General features: G+C 39.0%; 1 protein-coding gene across 1 annotated transcript in view; it reads right to left on the bottom strand.

Moving 5' to 3' along the window:
- The window catches only part of Wbp2nl (WBP2 N-terminal like), a 50,282-nt gene extending 27,430 nt beyond the window's left edge, over positions 1-22,852 (bottom strand). The window contains exon 1 of the mRNA XM_047549821.1: positions 22,791-22,852. Coding sequence (XP_047405777.1) covers positions 22,791-22,852 — 62 coding nt within the window. The remainder of the gene's footprint in view (positions 1-22,790) is intronic.
- Between the last annotated feature and the right edge of the window lie 857 nt (positions 22,853-23,709).

Here is a 23,709-nt window from a genome sequence, read left to right as displayed (position 1 = left end):
TAGGTCATTTACATTCAATGTTATTATTGAGAAATGATTTTTATTCCCTGTCATTTTGGTTTATTTATGGTTTTTAATTTGAATCACTTTCTCCATTTATTGACTATTCTTCTAGTGTAGTTCCTCCCTTTGCTGGTTTTCACTTCATTTTTATTTCTTTTTCATGAAATACCTTATTGAGTATGTTTTGTTGTATAGGCTTTCTAGTTGTGAATTTGTTTTGTTTATCATGGAAGGTTTTAATTTCAATGTCAATTCTGAGGCTTAATTTTGCTGGATATGTTATTCTAGGCTGGCATCCATTTACTTTCAGAGTTTGGTACACATTATTCCAAGACCTCCTAGCTTTGAGGGTCAAGGTTGAGCAATCAGCTGAGATCAGTCTGGTTTCCCTCTAAATATAATGTGTCATTTTACTCTGGAAGCTCTTAAAATTCTATCCTTGTTCTATATGTTAGTCATTTTCATAATAATGTGCCTTGCCATGGTTCTGTTGTACTTTTGTATAATTGGGGTCCTGTAAGCCTCTGGTATTTGATTTTCTATTTCATTCTTTAGGTTTGGGAAATTTTCTGATATTATGTCATTGAAAAAATTATGCATCCCTTTGTATCTTCAAGCCTTCATCTATCCCAATAAATCTTAAATATGGTCTTTTCCAATTATCCCATATTTCTTAGAAGTTCTGTTCATGGTCTCTTAACATCTTTTCTCCATGGTCAGCTTTATTTTAAAGATTATATATTTTGTCTTCATTGCCTAAAACTCTGTCTTCCAAGTTATTTAGTCTGTTGGTGATGCTTTCCATTGAATTTTTAATTTGGTTTGATTCCCTCATTTTGAGATTTCTGCTTGATTTTTTTCAGAATCTCTCTTAATTGAAGTGATCTTTCAGTTCCTGTATCTTATCTCTGATTTCACTCATTATATCATCCTTTACCTCACAGATCAGTTTAACCATGTATATTCTAAACTCCTTCTCTGATATTTCTTCCACTGTGATGTCAATGGATTCTGTTGTTGAAGTATCTTGGTCTGTTTGGGGTGATTTGTTACCTTGCCTTTTCATATTGTTTGTGTGTCCACCCATCTAACAATACGGGTATGAGGCAGCGGAGTTTCCACCCTGTGGGCTTATAGTGTCCCTGAAGGTTTCCAGCACCTCACCATTTAGGGGGAGACAATATAACAACAACCAATGCAAACAACATATAGCATTAAACCTTATAGTTCCTATGACATCTACAATGTTAATTGTCACAATAAACAGAAGTGGTCAGTTGTTGCTTATAATAAAAACAGTGAGTTTGCAAAAGGGTTTATAATTTTGAATGGTAGACAGGGAGAGAAGTGATACAGGATGTGATAATTATGAGGAGGAGAGAAGACTGAGATAAAAAATTAAAGGAAGAATGGTACATATACACAATGGAATATTCACTCAGTCATAAAGAAGAATGAAATTATGGCATTTGCTTTAAAGTGATTTCCTCCTGGTCATTTAGGCACAGTCTGTCATGCAGTGTGGGTCTGCTGGGCTTATATTTCAGGCCAGACTCAGTTTTGCCAGGAATTGGCTTCCCCAGCTGCTGGCCCCCACACCATAGGAACAAAATGGTTCCTTTCTCTGTCCTCTGCACACAGCTGGGAGAGATGGGGCTCTTTCTTACACTAGGATATTATGTAGGGCATATTTCAGTTTAGTCAGATGGTGTCTTTGATCTCAGACACAACTCAAGCTTCCTAAAAATGCAGGTTCCTTTAATTCCCTTATCCCTCTATTTTGTTTGCAGAGGATCACTCTGGCTAGTGCCTCTGGCCACAACAGTAGCTATGGTGCTGGGTTCTTCCTTAATTTTTTATACCCAACCTCCTAAGTCCCTGATCTACCTTGAATGTTCGCTATTAAATTCCAATAAAGCCCCCCCGCTTTCTTTTGCTCACCCACCATGCTGAGAAGCTGCCTAACAGTTTTCTTGGTTTCACACCCCAGAGCAGCCAGGAAAGCAACCTCTATACTGCGCTCTCGCTCTCTCTCTCTCTCTCTCTCTCTCTCTCTCTCTCTGTACTGGGAATCGAACCCAGAGGTGCTTAAACAGAGTCATATCCTCAGTCCTCTTTTGCATTTTATTTAGAGACAGGATCTCACCGAGTTGCTTAAGGCCTCACTGAGTTGCTGAGGGTTTCTTTGAACTTGCAATCCTCCTGCCTCAGCCTCCCAAGCCACTGGGATTACAGGTGCACACCACAGCCCCAAGTGATACTGCCATCTTGAAACCTCCTCTGAATCACTTTCAAGTAATAGTAATCACTTTCAAGTAACAGTAATAGTGCCTATGGAAATCTCCAACTCCTGATAGGGACTACCACTTCCATAACAGGAGTAGCCACGGAAGGCACATCCCACATACTCTGCTGCCTACACCACATCTACCTGAGTGTAAGAGTTTCCCCTCCTTTCAAGACTTGCAGAGACAGTGGGTTACTCTGATCCTGAAACAGTACACTCTGAGCCCAAACTCATAATTCACAACCAAAAAAGGTACAGGTATGTTACAATATGGAGTCTAGCTGAAAATAAACTCAACATTATACAACAAACCAATACCCCAAGTCACAAAAAAGGCCACATAAGAAGAAAGTCACATAAGGTCACCACATAAAAGAAGAGAGATTTATCCCAATGGATATGTAAATCCCAAAAGAGAAACACAAGAAATATGAAAAAAATAAAGTAATATCTCACTTCTTAAAGTTCACAACTCCATAGTAACAAATTCCAAAGATAACAAAGTATATGAAATGCCACACAAAGAATGATTTTTTAAAGTTCAGTAAAATCCAAGAAAATGAAAAACAAACAGTTCAATGAATGAAGGTACACAATGCAGTATATGAATGAGCAATTTAATAGAGATAGAGATTTTGAAAAGAAACAAACAGAAATCTTGGAAATAAAAAGCTCAAAGTCAAATTAAAAAATCAGTTGAAAGCCTCAATGACAGGCTACATCAAGCAGAAGAAAGAATATCAGAGCTTGATAATGACTCTGCCAAAACAGTACATTTAGACAGCAATGAAGAAAAGAAAATGAAGAATAGAACATGCAAGATATTGGGACACAATTAAAAGACCAAACACCTACATAATCATCATACAGAGGGAGAAGAATGGCAACTGAGGATTATAAAACATATTCTATGAAATAACAGAAAAGTTCTCAAATTCTGGAAAAAGCACAGACAACCAGCATAGGAGTTATTCAGAACCAAATTGACATACCCAGAAAAGAACCTCTCCAAACATATTATGTAGTTAATGTGCCAAAACTACAGAACAAAGAAAGAATATTAAAATCTCAAAAGAGAATCACCAAGTCATTTAAAGGCAAACTTATAAACTAATAGTATATTTCTCAGCAAAAATTCTAATGACCAGGAAGGCACGGAATAATGTATTTGAAGTCCTAATGATTACTATAAGATTACTATAGCTAGCTAGATAATTCTTTGGAACTGAAGAATAAATAGAGACCATCCAGATAAACATAAATTAAGGGAATTCATGACCACTAGACCAGCAATAGAAAAAATGCTTAAAGGAATTCTACGCCCAGAGGAAGTAGAAAGACAAACATAGTCAGGAGATCATGTGAAAGAATAAATCCCCCTAGAAGGGTGAAAATGCAAATGAAAAATAGGAAAGACTCAAACATTATCAATACAGTAAACCATCAGAGTTCTAAGATGAATAAGACAGTAAGAAAGGAACACTGAATATTCAAAACAAGAAGAAAATCAACAAAATAACAAGAACAAGCATCTACCATTCAATTATAACTATGAATGAAAATGGTCTTAATTCTCCAATTAAAAGAGACAAACTGGATGAGTGGATTAAAAAAACAAGACCCCAAAATATGCAACAAACAAGGAACTCACGTCACCTGCAAAGACATAACATAGACTGAAAGTAAAAGGTTGAAGAAAGATATTCAAAGCAAGTGAAATCTGAAAAATATCAGGATTAGCTATATTTATTTGACAAAACAGAGTTTAAGACAAAAAATCAGTTAAAAAAGAACAAGGGAAGGGTGCACTCCCATTAAGTATGGGCATCCTGGCTGGATCTTACTGAGAGCTGGGACCTGTGCCCCGCTTCCCTTTGGGATGGAGGTAGGATAGAAAGACCCCCATCTCTCAGCCTGTCTGAGTGGGGACCAGTATCTCTTCCAAAGGGTAAGGTGGCTTTGACCCTGGGTTGCCGTGCCATTTTGACCAAAGAAGTGGCAGGATAGCTGGAGGATGAATGGAGAAGCCGACTATCCCACAGACCTGGAAATGGCCACACCCAAAGGCTAGGATCGCTGGTCTCAAGAAGATACGCTAATTTTGCTGGAATGCATGAAAAACAACCTTCCATCCAATGACATCTCCAAGCTCAAAACTACTGGGTCACATAGGGACTGGGAAAAAGCAGCATTTAAAGATTTTTCTGGAGATGTGTGCAAGCTTAAGTGGGTGGAGATTTCTAATGAGGTGAAGAAGTTTTATACGTTGATAGAATTGATCCTTGATGCTGAAGAACATGTTTAAAATCCTGGGAGATCCAAGATGGTGGACTAGAGGAAGGCTGCATTTCTTGTCGCTCCATGAATCAGGATTCAAGCAGAGGAAATACTGTTTCTCTATGAGGCAGACATCGTTGCCCACTGATCCCCTACTGTGTACCCCTGATTTGTCCACTGCAGTCCCCCACCATCTGCCAGTATATAGCCCACCTTTTGAACATAGATCACTCTCTGACCACTGCCTATTATCTGCTATTTGCCTGTCTGCCTGCCTCTTGCCTGCCCTTTGCCCACCTTCCATTCACCCATCGTCTACTGCCTGACATCTACCCACTGATCGCCCACTGTGAACCTTCAGGCAGCCCACACACTGCCAGCAGATCACCTGCTGCCTGCTATTACCTGGAAGTTCATTGTCACAGTACCCACAGGTTTGATTACATGTAGCCACCACTATCTTGGGATACCTGCCAGGGCCTACAGGTTTGCTGCCACCAATGGTACCATCTTGGGTTGTGGCCACCTCAGTCTGGGAACACCAGCCAGGGCCTGAAGATATATTGGGGTACCTGCAGGTCTGGTTGCACCTGAGGGCCTTCTGCTAGATGTGCTAATGGCTGCCCTCTGGCTACCTCTATGTAGGGTTGCTCCTTTGTGTGAGCACATTCCGGGTGGTCTCTCTGCAAGCTGAAAAGGCATTGAGATCTTGGGACTGCAGCAAGGCAGAGCCCAGGGAAGCTAAGGCCCAGGTCTATCAGATTGCAGCTAGGTTTGCATGGGCCAGTGTGGAAAGCCGGAGACTAGGGAAATTTCCCTGAGGTGAGAACATGCTGGAGAAACTGGATAAAACTGGGTTCTCTCCAGTTCAGTGAGCCCTGAAGTCCATATGGACAGAAAGCGCTGGCTATAATAGGTCGGAAGACTGGAAGAGGGTATGAGGGCATCTTGCTATCAGTCCACCCACCCAATGGGTCTGGCCCCCACTGAACTGGAGCTAACATCAAACTTCAGAAACCCCCAACTATTGGCAGAGAAGGGAAGCTGAGAAATTTTTGAAAGTCAATGAAAGCAATCATTCAATTTTCCATTGAAACTATCCTTTTTTCCCCTCTCTCTCATACCTCTACCATCTTTGAATCCAAATATTATTCATGCATCAATTTATTGAGTAATGGGATGTCTGAATAGTATATTACAGTTTAGTTCTGTATTTTATATTTTTACTTTTTTTAAAAAATGTGAATCCAAGATGGCGGACTAGAGGGAGGCTGCATTCCTTGTCACTCCGGAACTCCACTTTCAAGCAGAGGATATCTATTTCTTGGTGAGGCAGTTTTTGCTGTTTATCGATCCCCTGCTGTTTAGCCCATTTGTCTACTGTGATCACCTGCAGTCTGCCAGCATATCAACGCCTTTTTTGAGTGCAGATTGCTCACTGTCAGGCGCCTATCATCCGCCATTTGCCTGCCTCTTGCCTGTCCATTGCATGCCTTTCACCTACACATCACCCACCAACCGCAGTTCATCTCCCGATCGTCCAACAGCTGCCAGCAGACTGACCGCAGACCGCCAGTGGAGCGCCAGCTGCCGGCTGTTGCCTGGAAGTTCTCTGCCACAGTACCTGCAGGTTTGGTTACACATGGTTGCCACCATTTTGAGACAACAGTCAGGACCCGTAGGACTCCTGGCTGGACTGACTGAGCCCCATCTCCAGGATCCCTCATCCCGACCTATCACTCCATGCCTCTGAGGCCCTCATATTGACTGCTCCCTGCTGACAGGACCCCCAGACCAACTGCCTGCGCCCTATCACCAGGACCCCAGACCGACTGCTTGCACCCAGTCTCCAGGATCCCCCAACCACACCAAACACACCTGACCTCCAGGGACCCCTGCCTGACCAACCGCACCCCACCTCCAGGACTGCCAGCCAACCACATTCACACACCGAGCTGCAGCTCCCCATTTGCCAACACATTTGGACGCCAGAGGGGCCATCTTGGATAATTCTGGAAGCTGTAGCTCCGATCTTTCAGTGGAGCAAATCCCATCCTGGGACTCCTGCTGGAGACTTGAAGCTCATTGTCAGGTACCTCTCATGCATCAGGCTACTGAAGACTGGAAGGTTTGAATTCTATATGACTGTTATAGTGTAGATTATTCTTTCTTCTCCTTATTGAACAATTTTAAGTTTTTATTTCTTTACTTGTTTTGGCTCTCTCTTCCTTTTGTTTACCTGTTCCCTCAGAGTCTCTTTCTCCCTTTTTGTATGCTAACATCCAATTTCTTTTGATTACACTCTCACCCTTTCTATTATCTAGAACTTCTATATATTCTTTTCTTATCTCATAACAGCTACATCCTATATCCCTCTGCATCCTCTTTGTCCTCTATTAGAAACTGTAGACCTTATTGCAAATCTGTTTGTTATACTGAAGATAATAATTGAACTCATTCTCTTTATTATGACAATTTTGTTATTGTCTAGGGTTACATACTGCTTGAACTGGGCACTGCTAATATTGATCTCCCCTTAAAGAAAAGGTTTCGGAAACCTATAGGACCACTATAAGCCTATAGGGGGGAATCTGCAATACCCCAGATCTGCACTGCTAGAGGAAAAAATACATGAACAACATGAAAAAACAAAGGAAGAAAATGATCCAAACAATTCTAGATTCTATATTAATAGAATCCAATGACAGTATGTTAGAAGAAATGTCAGAAAAGGACTTCAGATTATACATGATTAAGATGATTCTCGAAGCAAAGGATGAGATAAGAGAGCAAATGCAGGCAATGAATGATAATACCAATAAGCTGAAAGAGCAACTGCAGGAAGCAAAAGATCATTCAACAAAGAGAGATTCTATTAAAAAAAAAAAAAAACGGAAATCCTTGAAATGAAGGAAACAATAAACCAAATAAAAAACTTAATGGAAAGCATCACCAACAAACAAGACCACTTGGAAGACAGAATCTCAATGAAGATAAAATATTTAATCTTGAAAATAAAGTTGCCCAAACAGAGAAGATGGTAAGAAATCATGAACAGAATCTCCAAGAACTATGGGACATCATGAAAAGACCAAATTTAAGAATTATGGGGATTGAGGAAGGCACAGAGATACAAACCAAAGGAATGAACAACCTATTCAATGAATTAATATCGGAAAATTTCCCAAACCTGAAGAATGAAATGGAAAATCAAATACAAGAGGCTTACAGAACACCAAATGCACAAAATCACAACAGATGCACACCAAGGCACGTTATAATGAAAATGCCTAACATTCAAAATAAAGATAGAATTTTGAAGGCCGTGAGAGAAAAGCATCAGATTACATATGGGGGAGACCAATACGGATAGCAGCCGACTTCTCAACCCAGACTCTAAAAGCTAGAAGGGCCTGGAACAACATATTTCAAGCTCTGAAAGAACATGGTTGCCAACCAAGAATCCTATACCCAGCAAAATTAACCTTCAGGTTTTAAGATGAAGTAAAATCCTTCCATGATAAACAAAAGTTAAAAGAATTTACAAATAGAAAGCCTGCACTACAGAATGTTCTCAACAAAATATTCCATGAGGAGGAAATGGAAAAAAAAACAATGTAGGTCAGCAAAGGGAGGAACTACCTTAGAGAAAAACCAAAGGAGAAACCGAGCCAAGTTAAAACCAAAAATAAACCCAAATGACTGGGAATACAAATCATATCTCAATAATAACCCTGAACGTTAATGGCCTAAACTCATCAATCAAAAGACATAGACTGGCAGAATGGATTAAAAAGAAACACCCAACAATAGGCTGCCTGCAAGAGACTCATCTCATAGAAAAAGACATCCACAGACTAAAGGTGAAAGGATGGGAAAAAAACCTACCACACACATGGACTCAGTAAAAAAGCAGGGGTTTCCATCCTTAGATAAAGTGGACTTCAAGCCAAAGTTAGTCAGAAGGGACAAAGAAGGACATTTCATACTGCTTAAGGGAACCATAAATCAGGAAGACATAACGATAGTAAATATTTATGCCCCAAACAATGGTGCATCCCTGTACATCAAACAAGTCCTTCTCAATTTCAGGAATCACATAGACCACAACACAATAATTCTGGGTGACTTTAACACACCACTGTCACCACTAGATAGATCTTCCAAACAAAAACCAACCAAAGAAACCATAGAACTCAATAACACAATCAATAACCTAGACTTAATAGACATATATAGAATATTCCATCCATCAACGAGCGGATTCACTTTCTTCTCAGCAGCACATGGAAGCTTCTTGAAAATAGACCATATGTTATGCCACAAAGCAGCCCTTAGGAAATGCAAAAAAATAGAGATACTGCCTTGTGTTCTATCAGATCATAATGAACTGACAGTAGAAATCAATGACAAAATAAAAAACAGAAATTACTCCAACACCTGTAGACTAAATAATATGCTATTGAATGAAACCTGGATAACAGAAAACTCCAGGGAGGAGATTAAAAAAATTCTTATGAGAATGACAATACAACATATCAAAATCTCTGGGACACTATGAAAGCAGTACTAAGAGGAAAATTCATTACATGCAGCGCATCCCAGAAAAGAATGAAAAGTCAACATCTAAATGACCTAACATTACAGCTCAAAGCCCTAGAAAACGAAGAACAGAATAACAGCAAAGCCAGTAGAAGACAGAAAATAATTAAAATCAGAGCTGAAATCAATGAAATTGAAACAAAAGAAACAATTCAAAAAATCCACAAAACAAAAAGTTGGTTCTTTGAAAAAGTAAACAAAACAGACAAACCCTTAGCCACACTAACAAAGAGGAGAGAGAAAACTCAAATTACAAAAATTCGTGATGAACAAGGAAACATCACAATAGACACCACTGAGATACATAACATAATGAGAAGCTACTTCGAAAATCTGCATTCCAAAAAAATAGAAACTACCAAAGACATTGACAAATTTCTAGAGACATATGCTCCTCCCAAACTGAACCAGGAGGACATACACAATTTAAACAGATCAATATCAAGCAATGAAATAAAAGAAGCCATTAAAAACTTACCATACAAGAAAAGCCCAGGACCAGATGGATTCTCAGCCGAGTTCAACAAGACCTTCAAAGAAGAACTCATTCTAATACTTCTCAAAGTATTCCAGGAAATAGAAAAAGAGGGTACCCTATACCAAACTCATTCTAGGAAGCTAATATCACCCTCATACCCAAACCAGGAAAAGACACATCAAGGAAAGAAAATTTTAGACCAATATCCTTGATGAATATAGATGCAAAGATCCTTAACAAAATATTGGCAAACTGTATCCAAAAACATATTAAGAAAATTGTGCACCACGATCAAGTGGGATTCATCTGTGGAATGCAAGGATGGGTTTAACATCCGCAAATCAATAAACGTAATCCATCATGTCAACAAACTTAAGGATAAGAAACATATGGTTATTTCCGTTGACGTTGTATTCGACAAAATACAACACCCCTTCATGCTCAAAACTAGAAAAAATAGGGATAGTAGGAATATACCTGAATATTGTAAAGGTTATTTATGCTAAGCCCATGGCCAGTATCATTCTAAATGGTGAAAAAATTAAAGCATTCCCTTTAAAAACAGGAACAAGACAGGGATGTCCTCTTTCATCACTTCTATTCAACATTGTCCTCAAAACTCTAGGCAGAGCAATTAGACAGACCAAAGAAATTAAAGGGATACAAATAGGAAAGGAGGAACTTAAGCTGTCACTATTTGCTGATGACATGATTCTATATTTAGAGGATCCAAAAAACTCCTCCAGAGAACTTCTAGACCTCATCAATGAATTCAGCAATATAGCAGGCTATAAAATCAACACGAATAAATCTAAAGCATTTTTATATGCAAGCGACAAAACAGCTGAAAGGGAAATGAGGAAAACAACTCCATTTGCAGAAGCCTCAAAAAAAAAAAAAATACTTGGGAATCAATCTAACCAAAGAGGTAAAAGATCTCTACAATGAAAACTACAAAACACTGAAGAAAGAAATTGAGGAAGACCTTAGAAGATGGAAAGATCTCCCATGTTCTTGGATAGGCAGAATTAATATTGTCAAAATGGCCATACTACCAAAAGTGATATACAGATTCAATGTAATTCCAATTAAAATCCCAATGATGTACCTTACAGAAATAGAGCAAGCAATCATGAAATTCATCTGGAAGAATAAGAAACCCAGAATAGCTAAAGCAATCCTTAGCAGGGAGAATGAAACAGGGGGTATCTCAATACCAGAACTTCAACTACACTACAAAGCAATAGTAACAAAAATGGCATGGTATTGGCACCAAAATAGACAGGTAGATCAATGGTACAGAATAGAGGACACGGACACAAACCCAAATAAATACGATTTTCTTATACTAGACAAAGGTGCCAAAAATATGCAATGGTGAAAAGATAGCCTCTTCAACAAATGGTGCTGGGAAAACTGGAAATCCATATGCAACAGAATGAAACTGAACCCCTATCTCTCACCCTGCACAAAAATCAACTCACAATGGATCAAGGACCTTGAAATCAGACCAGAGACCCTGCATCTTATAGAAGAAAAAGTAGGTCCAAATCTTCAACTGGTTGACTTAGGATCAGATTTCCTTAACAGAACTCCCATAGCACAAGAAATAAAAGCAAGAATCAATAACTGGAATAGATTCAAACTAAACAGATTTCTCTCAGCAAAGGAAACTATTAGCAATGCGAAGAGAGGGCCTACAGAGTAGGAGAATATCTTTGCCACTCATACTTCAGATAGAACACTAATTTCCAGAATATATAAAGAACTCAAAAAACTCTACACCAAGAATACAAATAACACAATCAACAAATGGGCTAAGGATATGAACAGATGCTTCACAGAAGATCTACAATCAATCAACAAACATATGAAAAAATGTTCGCCATCTTTAGTAATAAGAGAAATGCAAATCAAAACTACCCTAAGATTCCATCTCACTCCAATTAGAATGGTGATTATCAAGAATACAAGCAACACGGAGAGGATGAGGGGGGAAAAAGGTACACTCATACATTGCTGGTGGGGATGCAAATTAGTGTAGCCATTCTGGAAAGCAGTGTGGAGATTCCTTAGAAAACTTGGAATGGACCCACCATTTGACCCAGCTATCCCACTCCTCGGCCTATACCGGAAGGACTTAAAAGCAGCATACTACAGAGATATAGCCACAACAATGTTCAAAGCTGCTCAATTCACAATAGCCAGACTGTGGAACCAACCTAGATATCCTTCAATTGATGAAAGGATAAAGAAACTGTGGTATATATATATAATAGAATATTACTCAGCCATAAAGAGTGATAAAATTATGGCATTTGCAGGCAAATGGATGAAATTGGAGAATATCATGCTAAGTGAGATAAGCCATCTCAAAAAACCAAAGGACGAATGATCTCGCTGATAAGCGGAAGATGACACATAATGGGGGGTGGGAGGGGCGCAAGAATGAGGAAGGAGAGTATGTATAGAGGGAAATGAGGGGCGGGAAGGGTTGGGGGGAAGGAAAAAATAACAGAATGAATCAAACATCATTACCCTATGTAAATGTATGATTATGCAAATGGTATGCCATTACTCCATGTACATACAGAAACAACATGTATCCCATTTGTTTACGATAAAAATTTTAAAAAAACAAATACAAAAATAAATGGAACTGATGATATCAAATTAAGTTGCAGATATTAATGAATAATGAAATGCTCTGTGAAACTGGCTGGCGGGGCACATATAGTTTCAATTTTAACCTTTCTCTGTCTTCCTTTCCCTTACATTCCCCCTTCTCTCAGTACCATACTGCAGAGTGGAAACATCTTGGATGTTCGAAATGGAAAGATCTTGTTCTGAATCCTGATTCAATCACTTATAAGTAATATGACCTAAACATGTTACTTGATTGCCAAAAAAAAAAATCTGTATATATTTTTTTCTCCCACCTTTTCCCCTGGATTCTCTTTTTCACTTCTCTCATATTAGCAGACAATTTCTATTAACTCCTCCCTCACTCTTACTATAAATTTTTACCTCTATATTCTCTCCTCCCTCATAAACATCACATCTTACACTACTTCTATTCGCTCATTGTCCATCATTTGAAACAGTAAACCCTTTTAGCAAACTTACTGTTTATATTGTAGACAATAATTGAACATTTATGTTTATTTCTGCTTATTGTGACAAAACTGTAGATACCTTAATAGGAGCCATTTGGCTTAAGGCAGTATATTGTTTGCATTTGGAGCTGTTAACATTGGTCTCCCCTTTAAAAGTGATGTACTGGAAACCTTCAAGGACACTATAAGACTACAGAGTAGAAACTATACTGCCTCACATCCATACCACTAGACGAGAAGACACACAACATGAAAAAACAAGGGAACAAAGTGCTCAAACAAACCAACATGCTCCAAAGAAAGAATCCATAGACAACACAGAAGAAATGTCAGAGAAGGAGTTCAGAAAATATTGTTAGATTGATCTTCAAAATAAAGGATAGTATTGGAGAGAAAATACAGGAAGTAAAAGATTACTTCAATAAAGAGGCAGACATTATAAAAAGGAATCAAGCAGAAATCCTCAAAATGAAGGAAACAATAAACCAATTTGAAAATTCAATGGAAAGTATCACCAACAGACTAGACCACTTAGAAGACAAAACCTCACATAATGAAGACAAAATATATACTCTTGAAAATAAAGGGGACTGCAGAGAAAAGATGGTAAGAAACCATGAACTGAACTTCCAAGAAATATGGGAAAACATGAAAAGACCAAATTTAAGATTTATTGGAATAGACGAAGGCATAGAGAACAAAGGAATGCACAATCTTTTCAAAGACATAATATCAGAAAACTTCCCAAATCTAAAAAACAAAATGGAAAATCAACTACAAGAGGCTTACAGGATCCCAAATGTACAAAATTACAGCAGACCCACACCAAGGCACATTATGAGAATGACTAACATACAGAATAAGGATAGAATTTTAAAGGCTGCAAGTGAAAAAAATCAAATTACATATAGGGGGATTTCTCAACCCAGAACCTCAACACCAGGAGGTCCTGGAATAACATATATCAAACTTTAAAAGAAAATGGATGCCAACCAAGAATTTTATATCTGGCAAAATTAAGCTTCAGATTTGAAGATGAATTAAAAACCTTTCATGATAAACAAAAGTTAAAATAATTCACAACTAGAACGCCTACACTACAGAACATTCTCAGCAAAATATTCCAAGAGGAGGAAATGAAAAAAACAAAAAACAAAAAAACAAAAACCAGCAAAGGGAGGAACGTCATTAATGGAAAGGTCTATCAAAGGAGAAACTAAGTGAAGTTAAAAACCAAAAATAAACTGAATTGACCAGAAATACAAATCATATCTCAATAATAATCCTGAATGTTAATGGCCTCAACTCATCAATCAAAAACACAGACTGGCAGATTGGATTTAAAAAAGATCCAACAATATGCTATCTTCAAGAGACTCACCTCCTAGGAAAAGACATCCACAGACTGAAGGTGAAAGGTTGGAAAAAAACATATCACTCACATGGACTGCATAAACAAACAGAGTTTCCATCCTCATATAAGAAAAAGTGGACTTCAAACCTAAGTTAGTCAGAAGGGATAAAGAAGGACATTTAATACTGCTTAAGGGAATCATACATCAACAAAACATAACAATTGAAATATATATGCCCCAAACAATGGAGAATCTATGTACATCAAACAAACCCTTCTCAATTTCAAGAATCAAATAGGGGGCGGGGATTGTGGCTCAGTGGTAGAGTGCTTGTCCAGCATGCACGAGGACATGGGTTCAATCCTCAGCACCACATAAAAATAAAATAAAGGTACTGTGTCTACCCACAATTAAGACAAAATATTTTTTTAAAAACCTGACTTTAAAAAAAAAGAAAAATCAAATAGATCCCAAAACAATAATCCTGGGTGACTTTAACACAACTCTCTCACCACTGGATAGATCTTCCAAACAAAAACTAAACAAAGGGGAAGATCCAAGATGGTGAACTAGAAGGAGGCTGCGTTCCTTGTTACTCCATAACTCAGGTTTCAAGCAGAGGAAAATCTGTTTCTCTATGAGGCAGTCTTTGTTGCTCATGGATCCCCTGCTGTTTACCCCATTTGTCCACCCCATCACCTGCAGTCTCTGCCAGCATACTGATTACTTTTTGAGTGCAGATCCATCACTGACTGCCACCTATCAACTGCCATTTGCCTGCTCATCGCCTGCCTTTCACCTACCCATCACACACCACCTGAGATCCACCTTTGGATCATCCGCCAGTAGCCTGCAGACCACCCACAGACTGCCAGCAGATGGCCAGCTGCCTGCTGTTGCCTGGAAGTCCACTGTCACAGTACCCACAGGTTTGGTTACACGTGGCTGCCTCCATTTTGGGAAAACAGGACCTGCAGGACCCCTGGCACAATTGGCTACACCCCACATGGACTCGGTTCCCATGCCCTGCACGGCAGCTCCCCATTTGCCAACACGTTTGGAAGCCAGTGTAGCCATCTTGGATTATCCTGGAAGCAGAAGTTGCCATTTTTAGGTGGGGCCAATCCCATCCTGAGATGCCTGCAGGAGACCAGAAGTTCATTATCAGGTACCTCTCATGCATCAGGTTACTGAAGACTGGGAGGTTTGAATAGTATATGACTGTTTTAGTGGGTTTTTTTTTTTTTCTCCTTTTTGAAATGTTTTAAGTTTTTATTTCTTTATTTTTCTCGCTGTATCTTCCTTTTGTTTACCTATTTCTTCAGAGTATCTTTCTCCCTTTTCTTATGCTAACAACCAACTTCTTTTGATTCCGCTTTCATTCTTCCTACAATCTAGTACTTCTAGTACTCTTTTCTTATCCCATTAACAGTTACATCCTACACCCCTCCCCATGCTCTTTGTCTACCATTAGAAATTGTAGACCTCATTGCAAATCTTTTTGTAATACTGAAGCTAATAATTGAATTCATCCTCTCTGTTTATTATGACAATATTATTAACATCCTCATAGGGGCTATTTGGTTTAGGGCTGCATATTGTCTGTACTGGGTGCTGCTAATATTGATCTCCCCCTTAAAGAGGTTTTGGAAACCTGCAGGATCACTATTAGCCTATAGGGGGGAAACACCCCAGATCTGCACTGCTAGATGGGAAGATACGTGAACAATATGAAAAAACAAGGGAAGAAAGTGTTCCCCCCCAAAAAAAAACCCAAGATTCTATATTAATAGAATCCAATGACAGCATGGTAGAAGAAATGTCAGAAAAGGAGTTTATAATATACTTAATTAAAATGATTCACAAAGAAAAGGATGAGATAAGAGAGCAAATGCAGGCAATGAACAATTACTCCAATAAACAGCTGAAAGAGCAACTGTAGGAAGCAAAAGATCATTTCAACAAAGAGATAGAGATTCTCAAAAAAAAAAAAAAAAGAAAGAAAAAACCAGAAATCCTTGAAATGAAGGAAACAATAAACCAAATAAAAAACTCAATGGAAAGCATCACCAACGGACTGGGTCACTTAGAAGACAATGAAGACAATGAAGACAAAATATTTAATCTTGAAAATAAAGTTGACCAAACTGAGAAGATGGTAAGAAATCAAGAATGGAATCTTCAAGAACATTGGAATATCATGAAAAGACCAAATTTAAGAATTACCGGGATTGAGGAAGGCACAGAGATACAAACCAAAGGAATGAACAACCTATTTAATGAAATAATATCAGAAATTTCCCCAAACCTGAGGAATGAAATGTAAAATCAACTACAAGAGGTTTAGAACACCAAATGCACAAAATTACAACAGATCCACACACCAGGGCACATTATAATGAAAATACCTAACATCCAAAATTCAGATATAATTTTGAAGGCTGCGAGAGAAAAGCATCAGATTACATAAAGGGGGAAACCAATACGGATATCAGCAGATTTTTCAATCCAGACCCTAAAAGCAAGAAGGGCCTGGAACAACACATTTCAAGCTCTGAAAGAAAATGGATGCCAACCAAGAATCTTAAACCCAGCAAAACTAACCTTCAGGTTTGAAGATGAAGTAAAATCCTTCTATGGTACATAAAAGTTAAAAGAATTTACAAATAGAAAGCCTGCACTACAGAATGTTCTCAACAAAATATTCCATGAGGAGGAAATGAAAAACAACAATGAAGGTCAGCAAAGGAAGGAACTACCCTAAATGAAAAGTCAATAAAAGGAGAAACCAAGTCAAGTTAAAAACCAAAAATAAGCCAAAATGACTGGAAATACAAATCATATCTCAATAATAACCCTAAATGTTAATGGCCTAAACTCATCTCATCAATCAAAAGACATAGACTGGCAGTATGGATTCAAAAGAAACACCCAACAATATGCTGCCTTCAAGAGACTCACCTCATAGAAAAAGACATCCACAGACTAAAGATGAAAGGATGGGAAAAAACCTACCACGCACATGGACTCAGTAAAAAAGTGGGGGTTTCCATCCTTATATCAGATAAAGTAAATTTCAAGCCAAAGTTACTCAGAAGAGATAAAGAAGGACATCTCATACTGCTTAAGGGAACCATAAATCAGGAAGACATAATGATCATAAATATTTATGCCCAAAACAATGGTGCATCCATGTATGTCAAACAAATCCTTCTCAATTCCAGGAATCAAATAAACCACAACACAATAATTCTTGGTGACTTTAATACACTGCTGTCAGAATGCATGAGAAAATGCTTTCCCCTCCAGAGTCCTATCAACAGTATGTTAGCTAATATTGGATATTTGCCAAGGGAGAGAGAGAAAATGGTCTTTCATCCGCAGTTTTAATTTCCATTTCTTTTTTTTAATGAATGAAGTTAACTATCTTGTTGTTCATTAATAGCAAATTTTATTTCCTTTTTCTATGTTTTGAAAGGGTTTTGATTTTGTCAATTTACAAGTTAGGAAGGATATCTCCCTTAGTTGTAAATATCTCCCTTAGTAGTCTTTTTTTAAAAGTTTGTTTATGATGCTTCTTTCCATAAAAAAATTGATGTTTATGTAACAAAAGAAAGAAAGAAAGAAAGAAACAGTCTCTAGGAGGCTTTAATCTCCTCCAGGGTAAATCCTCTCCAGGCACTGCCCACAGACCTTCAACCAAAAAAAGAGCTCAAATCACCAAGTGCCCATGGAAACTGGTATGTTCATTAGGCCACACCTCAAAATAACCTATATAAACCTAGTCCCTTTCTTTGTTTGGGGGCTCATTTTCTACCAGGAAACTGAGTCCAACAATGCCATTTCATCCCTGGACCCCTTGGTTCCTAGGTGATACTTTGTTCCTGAATACAAGAACTGAGCTGATTTATGAAAAAAAAAAAAAAAAAAACTAAACAAAGAAACTACAGAACTAAATAAAACAATCAATGATTTAGACTTAATGGACAAATATAGAGTATTTCATCCATCACTGAGCAAATACACTTTCTTCTCAGCTGCACATGGATCCTTCTCTAAAACAGACCATATGTTATGCCAAAAAGTAACTGTCAGCAGATACAAAAAAATAGAAATAATACCCTGCATTCTATCAGATCAGAAATTGATGACAAAATAAGAAACAGAAGTTACTCTAACTCCTGGAGACTAAATAGCATGCTATTGAATGACAAATGGATAGCAGAAGAAACAAGGAGGTAATAAAAAGAAAATACTTAGAGGTAAATGAGAACACTGATGCAACATATCAAAATCTCTGGGCCACTATGAAGACAGTGCTAAGAGGAAAGTTCACTGCATTGAGCTCATACATTAAAAGAATAAAAAGTCAACAAATAAATGACCTAATATCACATCTTGAAGCCCTAGAAAGAGAAAAACACATCAACCCCAAAAGCAGTAGAAGACAGGAAATAATTAAAATCAGAGCTGAAATCAATGAAATTGAAACAAAAGAAACAATTGAAAAAATTGACAGAACAAAAATTTGGTTCTTTGGAAAAAATAAATAAAATTGATAAATCCCTAGCTACACTAATGAAGAGAGAGAGAGAGAAAATTCAAATAACAAAAATTCATGATGAAGAAGGAAATACCACAATGAACACTACTGAAATACAGAAGATAATTAGAAACTACTTTTTTTTTTTTTTTTTTTTTGTGGTGCTGGGGATCAAACCCAGGGCCTTGTGCTTGCAAGCCAAGCACTCTACTGACTGAGCTATCTCCCCAGCCCTAGAAACTATTTTGAAAATCTATTCTCTAATCAAATTTCTAGAGACATACATATTAGATCCAAAGCTTAACATCTCTGCAACCATATTAAATCCTTACTGTCATTTTATAAAATAAGTTTTACTTCCTTGCCCTAAGAGAGGTGCTTGCAGAGGAAACAAAAGTTAGCAGATAGCTCCCATCCCTCTCAGCCACTTGTTAACTGACCTAACTAAAGTATCTCTTTGTCCTTCCAAATGCCCACTGCAAAGCCTTACACAAGCAGTTACTAGAAATAGCTAAACTGGAAGACTTCACAGAGGAAATTCATAGGAATAGCCCACCCAAAGTGGCTTTACTAGGAAAAGCCCACCTCAAAGATTCACATGGACAACTCATGCAAGCCTATGCAAACAGCCCTATAAAATAACCCCAGAGTTAGATTTTCCCTGCCTTCTCTTATCTTTTTGAGTAATGGCCTTTGTCAGACCCTAACTGACAAATAAACTTTCTGCATGTCAATCTGCCTGGTCTCTGAGTTGCTCACCTGCGTTTCACTTTCCTTTCAATATGATCTATCCAACTGAAGCAAGAGGACATACACAATTTAAACAGATCAATTTCAAGCAATCAAATAGAAGATGCCATCAAAAGCTTACCAACAAAGAAAAGCCCAGGACCAGACGGATTTTCAGCCAAGTTCTACAAGACCTTCAAAGAATTAACACCAATATTCCTCAAATTATTCCATGAAACAGAGGAGGGAACCCTTCCAAACTCATTCTATGAGGCTTATATCACCCTGATACCAAAATCAGACAAAGACACATCAAGGAAAGAAAACTTCAGACCAATATTCCTGATGAACACAGACTCAAAAATTCTCTATAAAAATCTGGCAAATCACATACAAATACATATTAAAAAGATAGCACACCATTATCAAGTGGGGTTCATCCCAAGGATGCAAGGTTGGTTCAACATACGGAAGTCATTGACAGTCTTTGTGTGTGTGTGTGTGTGTGTGTGTGTGTGTGTGTGTGTGTGCTGGGGATCGAACCCAGGACCTTGTGCTTGCACGGCAGCACTCTACCAACTGAGCTATCTCCCCAGCCCCCATTGACAGTCTTAAAGACAAGAATCATATGATTACCTCAATAGCCACAGAAAAAGCATTTGACAAAATACAGTATCCATTCATGTTCAAAACACTAGAAAAACTAGGGATAGTAGGAACATACCTCAACATTGTAAAAGCTATATATGCTAAGCCCAAGGACAACATAATTCTAAATGAAGAACAATTGAAAACATTCCCTCTAAAAACTGGAACAAGACAGGGATGCACTCTTTCACCACTTCTATTCAACACTGTCCTTGAAACTCTAGCCAGAGCAATCAGATAGACAAAAGAAATTAAAGGGATATGAATAAGAAAAGAAAAACTGAAACAATCACTATTTGCTGACAACATGATCCTATATTTAGAAGATCCAAAAAAATTCCACCAGAAAACTTCTAGAATTCATAAATGAATTCAGCAAAGTAGCAGAACATAAAAACAGTACCCCAAAATCAAATGTATTCCTATACATAAGCAATGAATCCACTGCAAGAGAAATTAGGAAAACTACCCCATTCACAATAGCCTCAAAAAAAAACAACAACAAAAAAAAAACTTGGGAACCAATCTAACAAGAGGTGAAAGACTTCTACAATGAAAACTATATAACACTAAAGAAAGAAATTGAGGAAGATCTTAGAAGATGGAAAGATCTCCCATATTTTTGGATAGGCAGAATGAATATTGTCAAAATGTCCATACTACCAAAAGTATTATACAGATTTAATGCAATTCCTATTAAAATCCCAATGACATTCTTCATAGAACTAGAAAAAGCAATCATGAAATTCATGATTGAAAAATAAGAGGCCCAGAATAATCAAAGCAATCCTTAGCAAGAAGAGTGACACAAGGAGGCATCACAATACCAGACCTTAAACTATACTCCAGAACAATAGTAACAAAAACAGCATGGTATTGGCACCAGAACAGACATGTAGACCAATGGTACAAAATAGAAGACACAGAGACAAACCCACATATATACAGGTATCTCATACTAGACAAAGGCATCAAAAATATACATTGGAGAAAAAGATAGCCTCTTCAACAAATGGTGCTGGGAAAACTGGAAATCCAAATGCAACAGAATAAAACAAAACCCCTATCTCTCACCCTGCACAAAAATCAACTCAAAGTGGATCAAAGACTTAGGCTTAGAACAGAGACCCTGTGCCTACTAGAAGAAAAAGTAGGCCCAAATCTTCGTCATGTCAGCTTAGTACTTGACTTCCTTTAACAAAACTCATAACATGCAAAAATGAAATTAAGAATCAATAAATGAAATGGATTCAAACTAAAAAGCTTCTTCTCAGCAAAAAAAAAAAAAAAAAAACAATAATATGAAGAGAGAGTCTGCCTAGAGAATGGGAGAAAAGCTTTACCACATGCTCCTCAGAGCACTAATCTCCAGGATATATAAAGAACTCAAAAAACTTAACACCAAAAAACAAAATAACCCAATTAATAAATGGGCTATGGAACTGAACACTTCACAGAAGAAATACAATCAATCACAAACATATGAAAAAATGTTCATCATATCTAGCAATTAGAGAAATGCAAATCAAAACTACTCTAAAATTTCATCTCACTCCAGCCAGAATGTCAATTATCAAGAATACAAGCAACAATAAATGTTGGAGAGGATGTGGGGAAAAAGGTACACTCATTCACTGCTGGTGGAACTGCAAGTTGGTGCAACCACTCTGGAAAGTAGTATTGGAGATTCCTCAGAAAATTTGGAATAAACCACCATTTGACCCAGCTATCCCACTCCTCAGTTTATACCCAAAAGATGTAAAATCAGCACACTACAGTGACACAGCTACATCAATGTTTATAGCAGCTCAATTCACAATAGCTAACCTATGGAACCAACCTTGATGCCCTTCAACAGATGAACAGATGAAAGAAAATGTATAGATACACAATGGAATATTGCTGAGCCTTAAGGAAGAATGATGGTATTTGCAGGTAAATGGATGGAACTAAGATGTGAAATAAGCTAATTCCCAGAAACCGAAGGCCCAATGTGTTCTCTGATAAGCGGATACTGATCCATAGTGGGGGGGCCGGGGTAGGGAAGAATGAAGGAACCTTGGATTGTGCTGAGGGGAGTGCGGAGAGGGGTGGGATGGTGGGGATGGGGAGGACATCAGAATGAAACAGACATTATTACCCTATATACCATGCCTGATTACACGACTGGTGTTGACTCAGCACCCTGTACAGCCAGAGGAACCAGAAGTCATGCTCCATTGTATTCAATGTGTCAAAATGCATTCTACTGTCATGTATAGCCAATTAGAACAAATTTTTAAATTTTTTTAAGAAAAAGAAAAGGGTCTCGGGCTGGGCTGGAGCTCTGTCCCTCAGTGGTAGCGCACTTGTCTAGTACGCGCGAAGCCCTGGATTCAACCCCGCTAGGGAGAAAAGGCAGGTCCTTGCTAGAGCCGACAAACGGAAAATGAAGGCACACTGCGCCGAGGAAGGAGACCGCCGCTCAGAACCGCGCTGGGTGGGGCGGCGAGGGAGGGGACATCCGGGTCTCCTGAGTTTGGCAGCGTGGGTCCTCCGGGCCTGCGGGGATGGACGCTCCCTTCGGGCGCAGAGACCACGAGCTCCGCGGGCCCTCCCTCCGGGGACATGCTCCTCCAACCCCAGGGCAGAGCCCTGAGTGACACTCCCCAAAACGGCGGGAAAGCTCGTGATTCGCTGAGCCCTTGCCATCCCACAGGTCTACCCTCTTCGTCTCCTCCCTTCAGAGGCAGCCCCGAGTCCCCTCAGGCACCTTTCACCAACAGGAATGATGGCCCCGCGGCGGTCCTCGGTGTGGTTCTGGTTCACCGCCATCTTGCCCCAGGCCCCCTCCTGCGGCCCCTCAGATGGAAAGGGGCGGGGCCTGCGACAAGCCGCAGGGGAGGGCGGAGATTATGGCGCAGGGCCTGGGGCCAGAGGGCAAGGCGGCTGGTTACGTGAGGGGCGTGGTCAAGGCTGTGGGCGGAGCCAACATTACCCCGCCCCTGGAAGGGAAGGGGTGGGGCCCGGGGAATTGGCTCCGCCCCTGGAGCGCGTGAGGGATGGGTGAGTAACCCCTCCTGCAATGGTGCAGAACGGCTGTTCCCCTGACCATTCTTAGGGCAGACTTGGGTTGGTCCTTCCAGGAAAGGAAGTTAAAAACAGCCATCCTCAGAACATCTGATAGGATGACCCCATGCCTTCCCTGGCTGTCGCCTTTCCCAGAAAAGGGTCTGGAACCATTCCTCTCCTCTCCTAAGAACCACAGAACTTTCTTCCGTAAGAAAAGGCCTGGAATCAGAGCTGATTGTCTTGTGAGTTAGCTTCCAGGAAAGCGCGGGTGAGATGAGTCAGGAAGTGGAAGGGGAATTTTGAGCCTAATTCAGAAAGCCCAAAGGCTTTCATCCATCATACTGCCCTGCCTTTCCCAAAAGGTGAGTGTGAGGATCTGATGGGTAACACTGTACCATAATTGCTGTGAGGGTTAGAATGTTGTACCTATTCTTATTTCCTTTGAACTTCACAAATAGCACCGGAGCTCTTCAAATCTTCTTGACTATTGTATTTTATTAAATTTAAAATGCTGTCAAGTATAAAATGCATCAATTATTAATGTGCCAGTGAGGAAAAAAGTTGCCAGATAAACTGACGTGCCATCGATTGTAAGGCATATCCTAATTTCAGAAAAAAAA

This window comes from Sciurus carolinensis, chromosome 4 (genome assembly GCF_902686445.1).
Source record: "Sciurus carolinensis chromosome 4, mSciCar1.2, whole genome shotgun sequence".
Classification (NCBI taxonomy): Eukaryota; Metazoa; Chordata; class Mammalia; order Rodentia; family Sciuridae; genus Sciurus; species Sciurus carolinensis.
The sequence above is the reverse complement of the archived record's forward strand: the minus strand, read 5'-3'. Positions and strand labels throughout refer to the sequence as shown.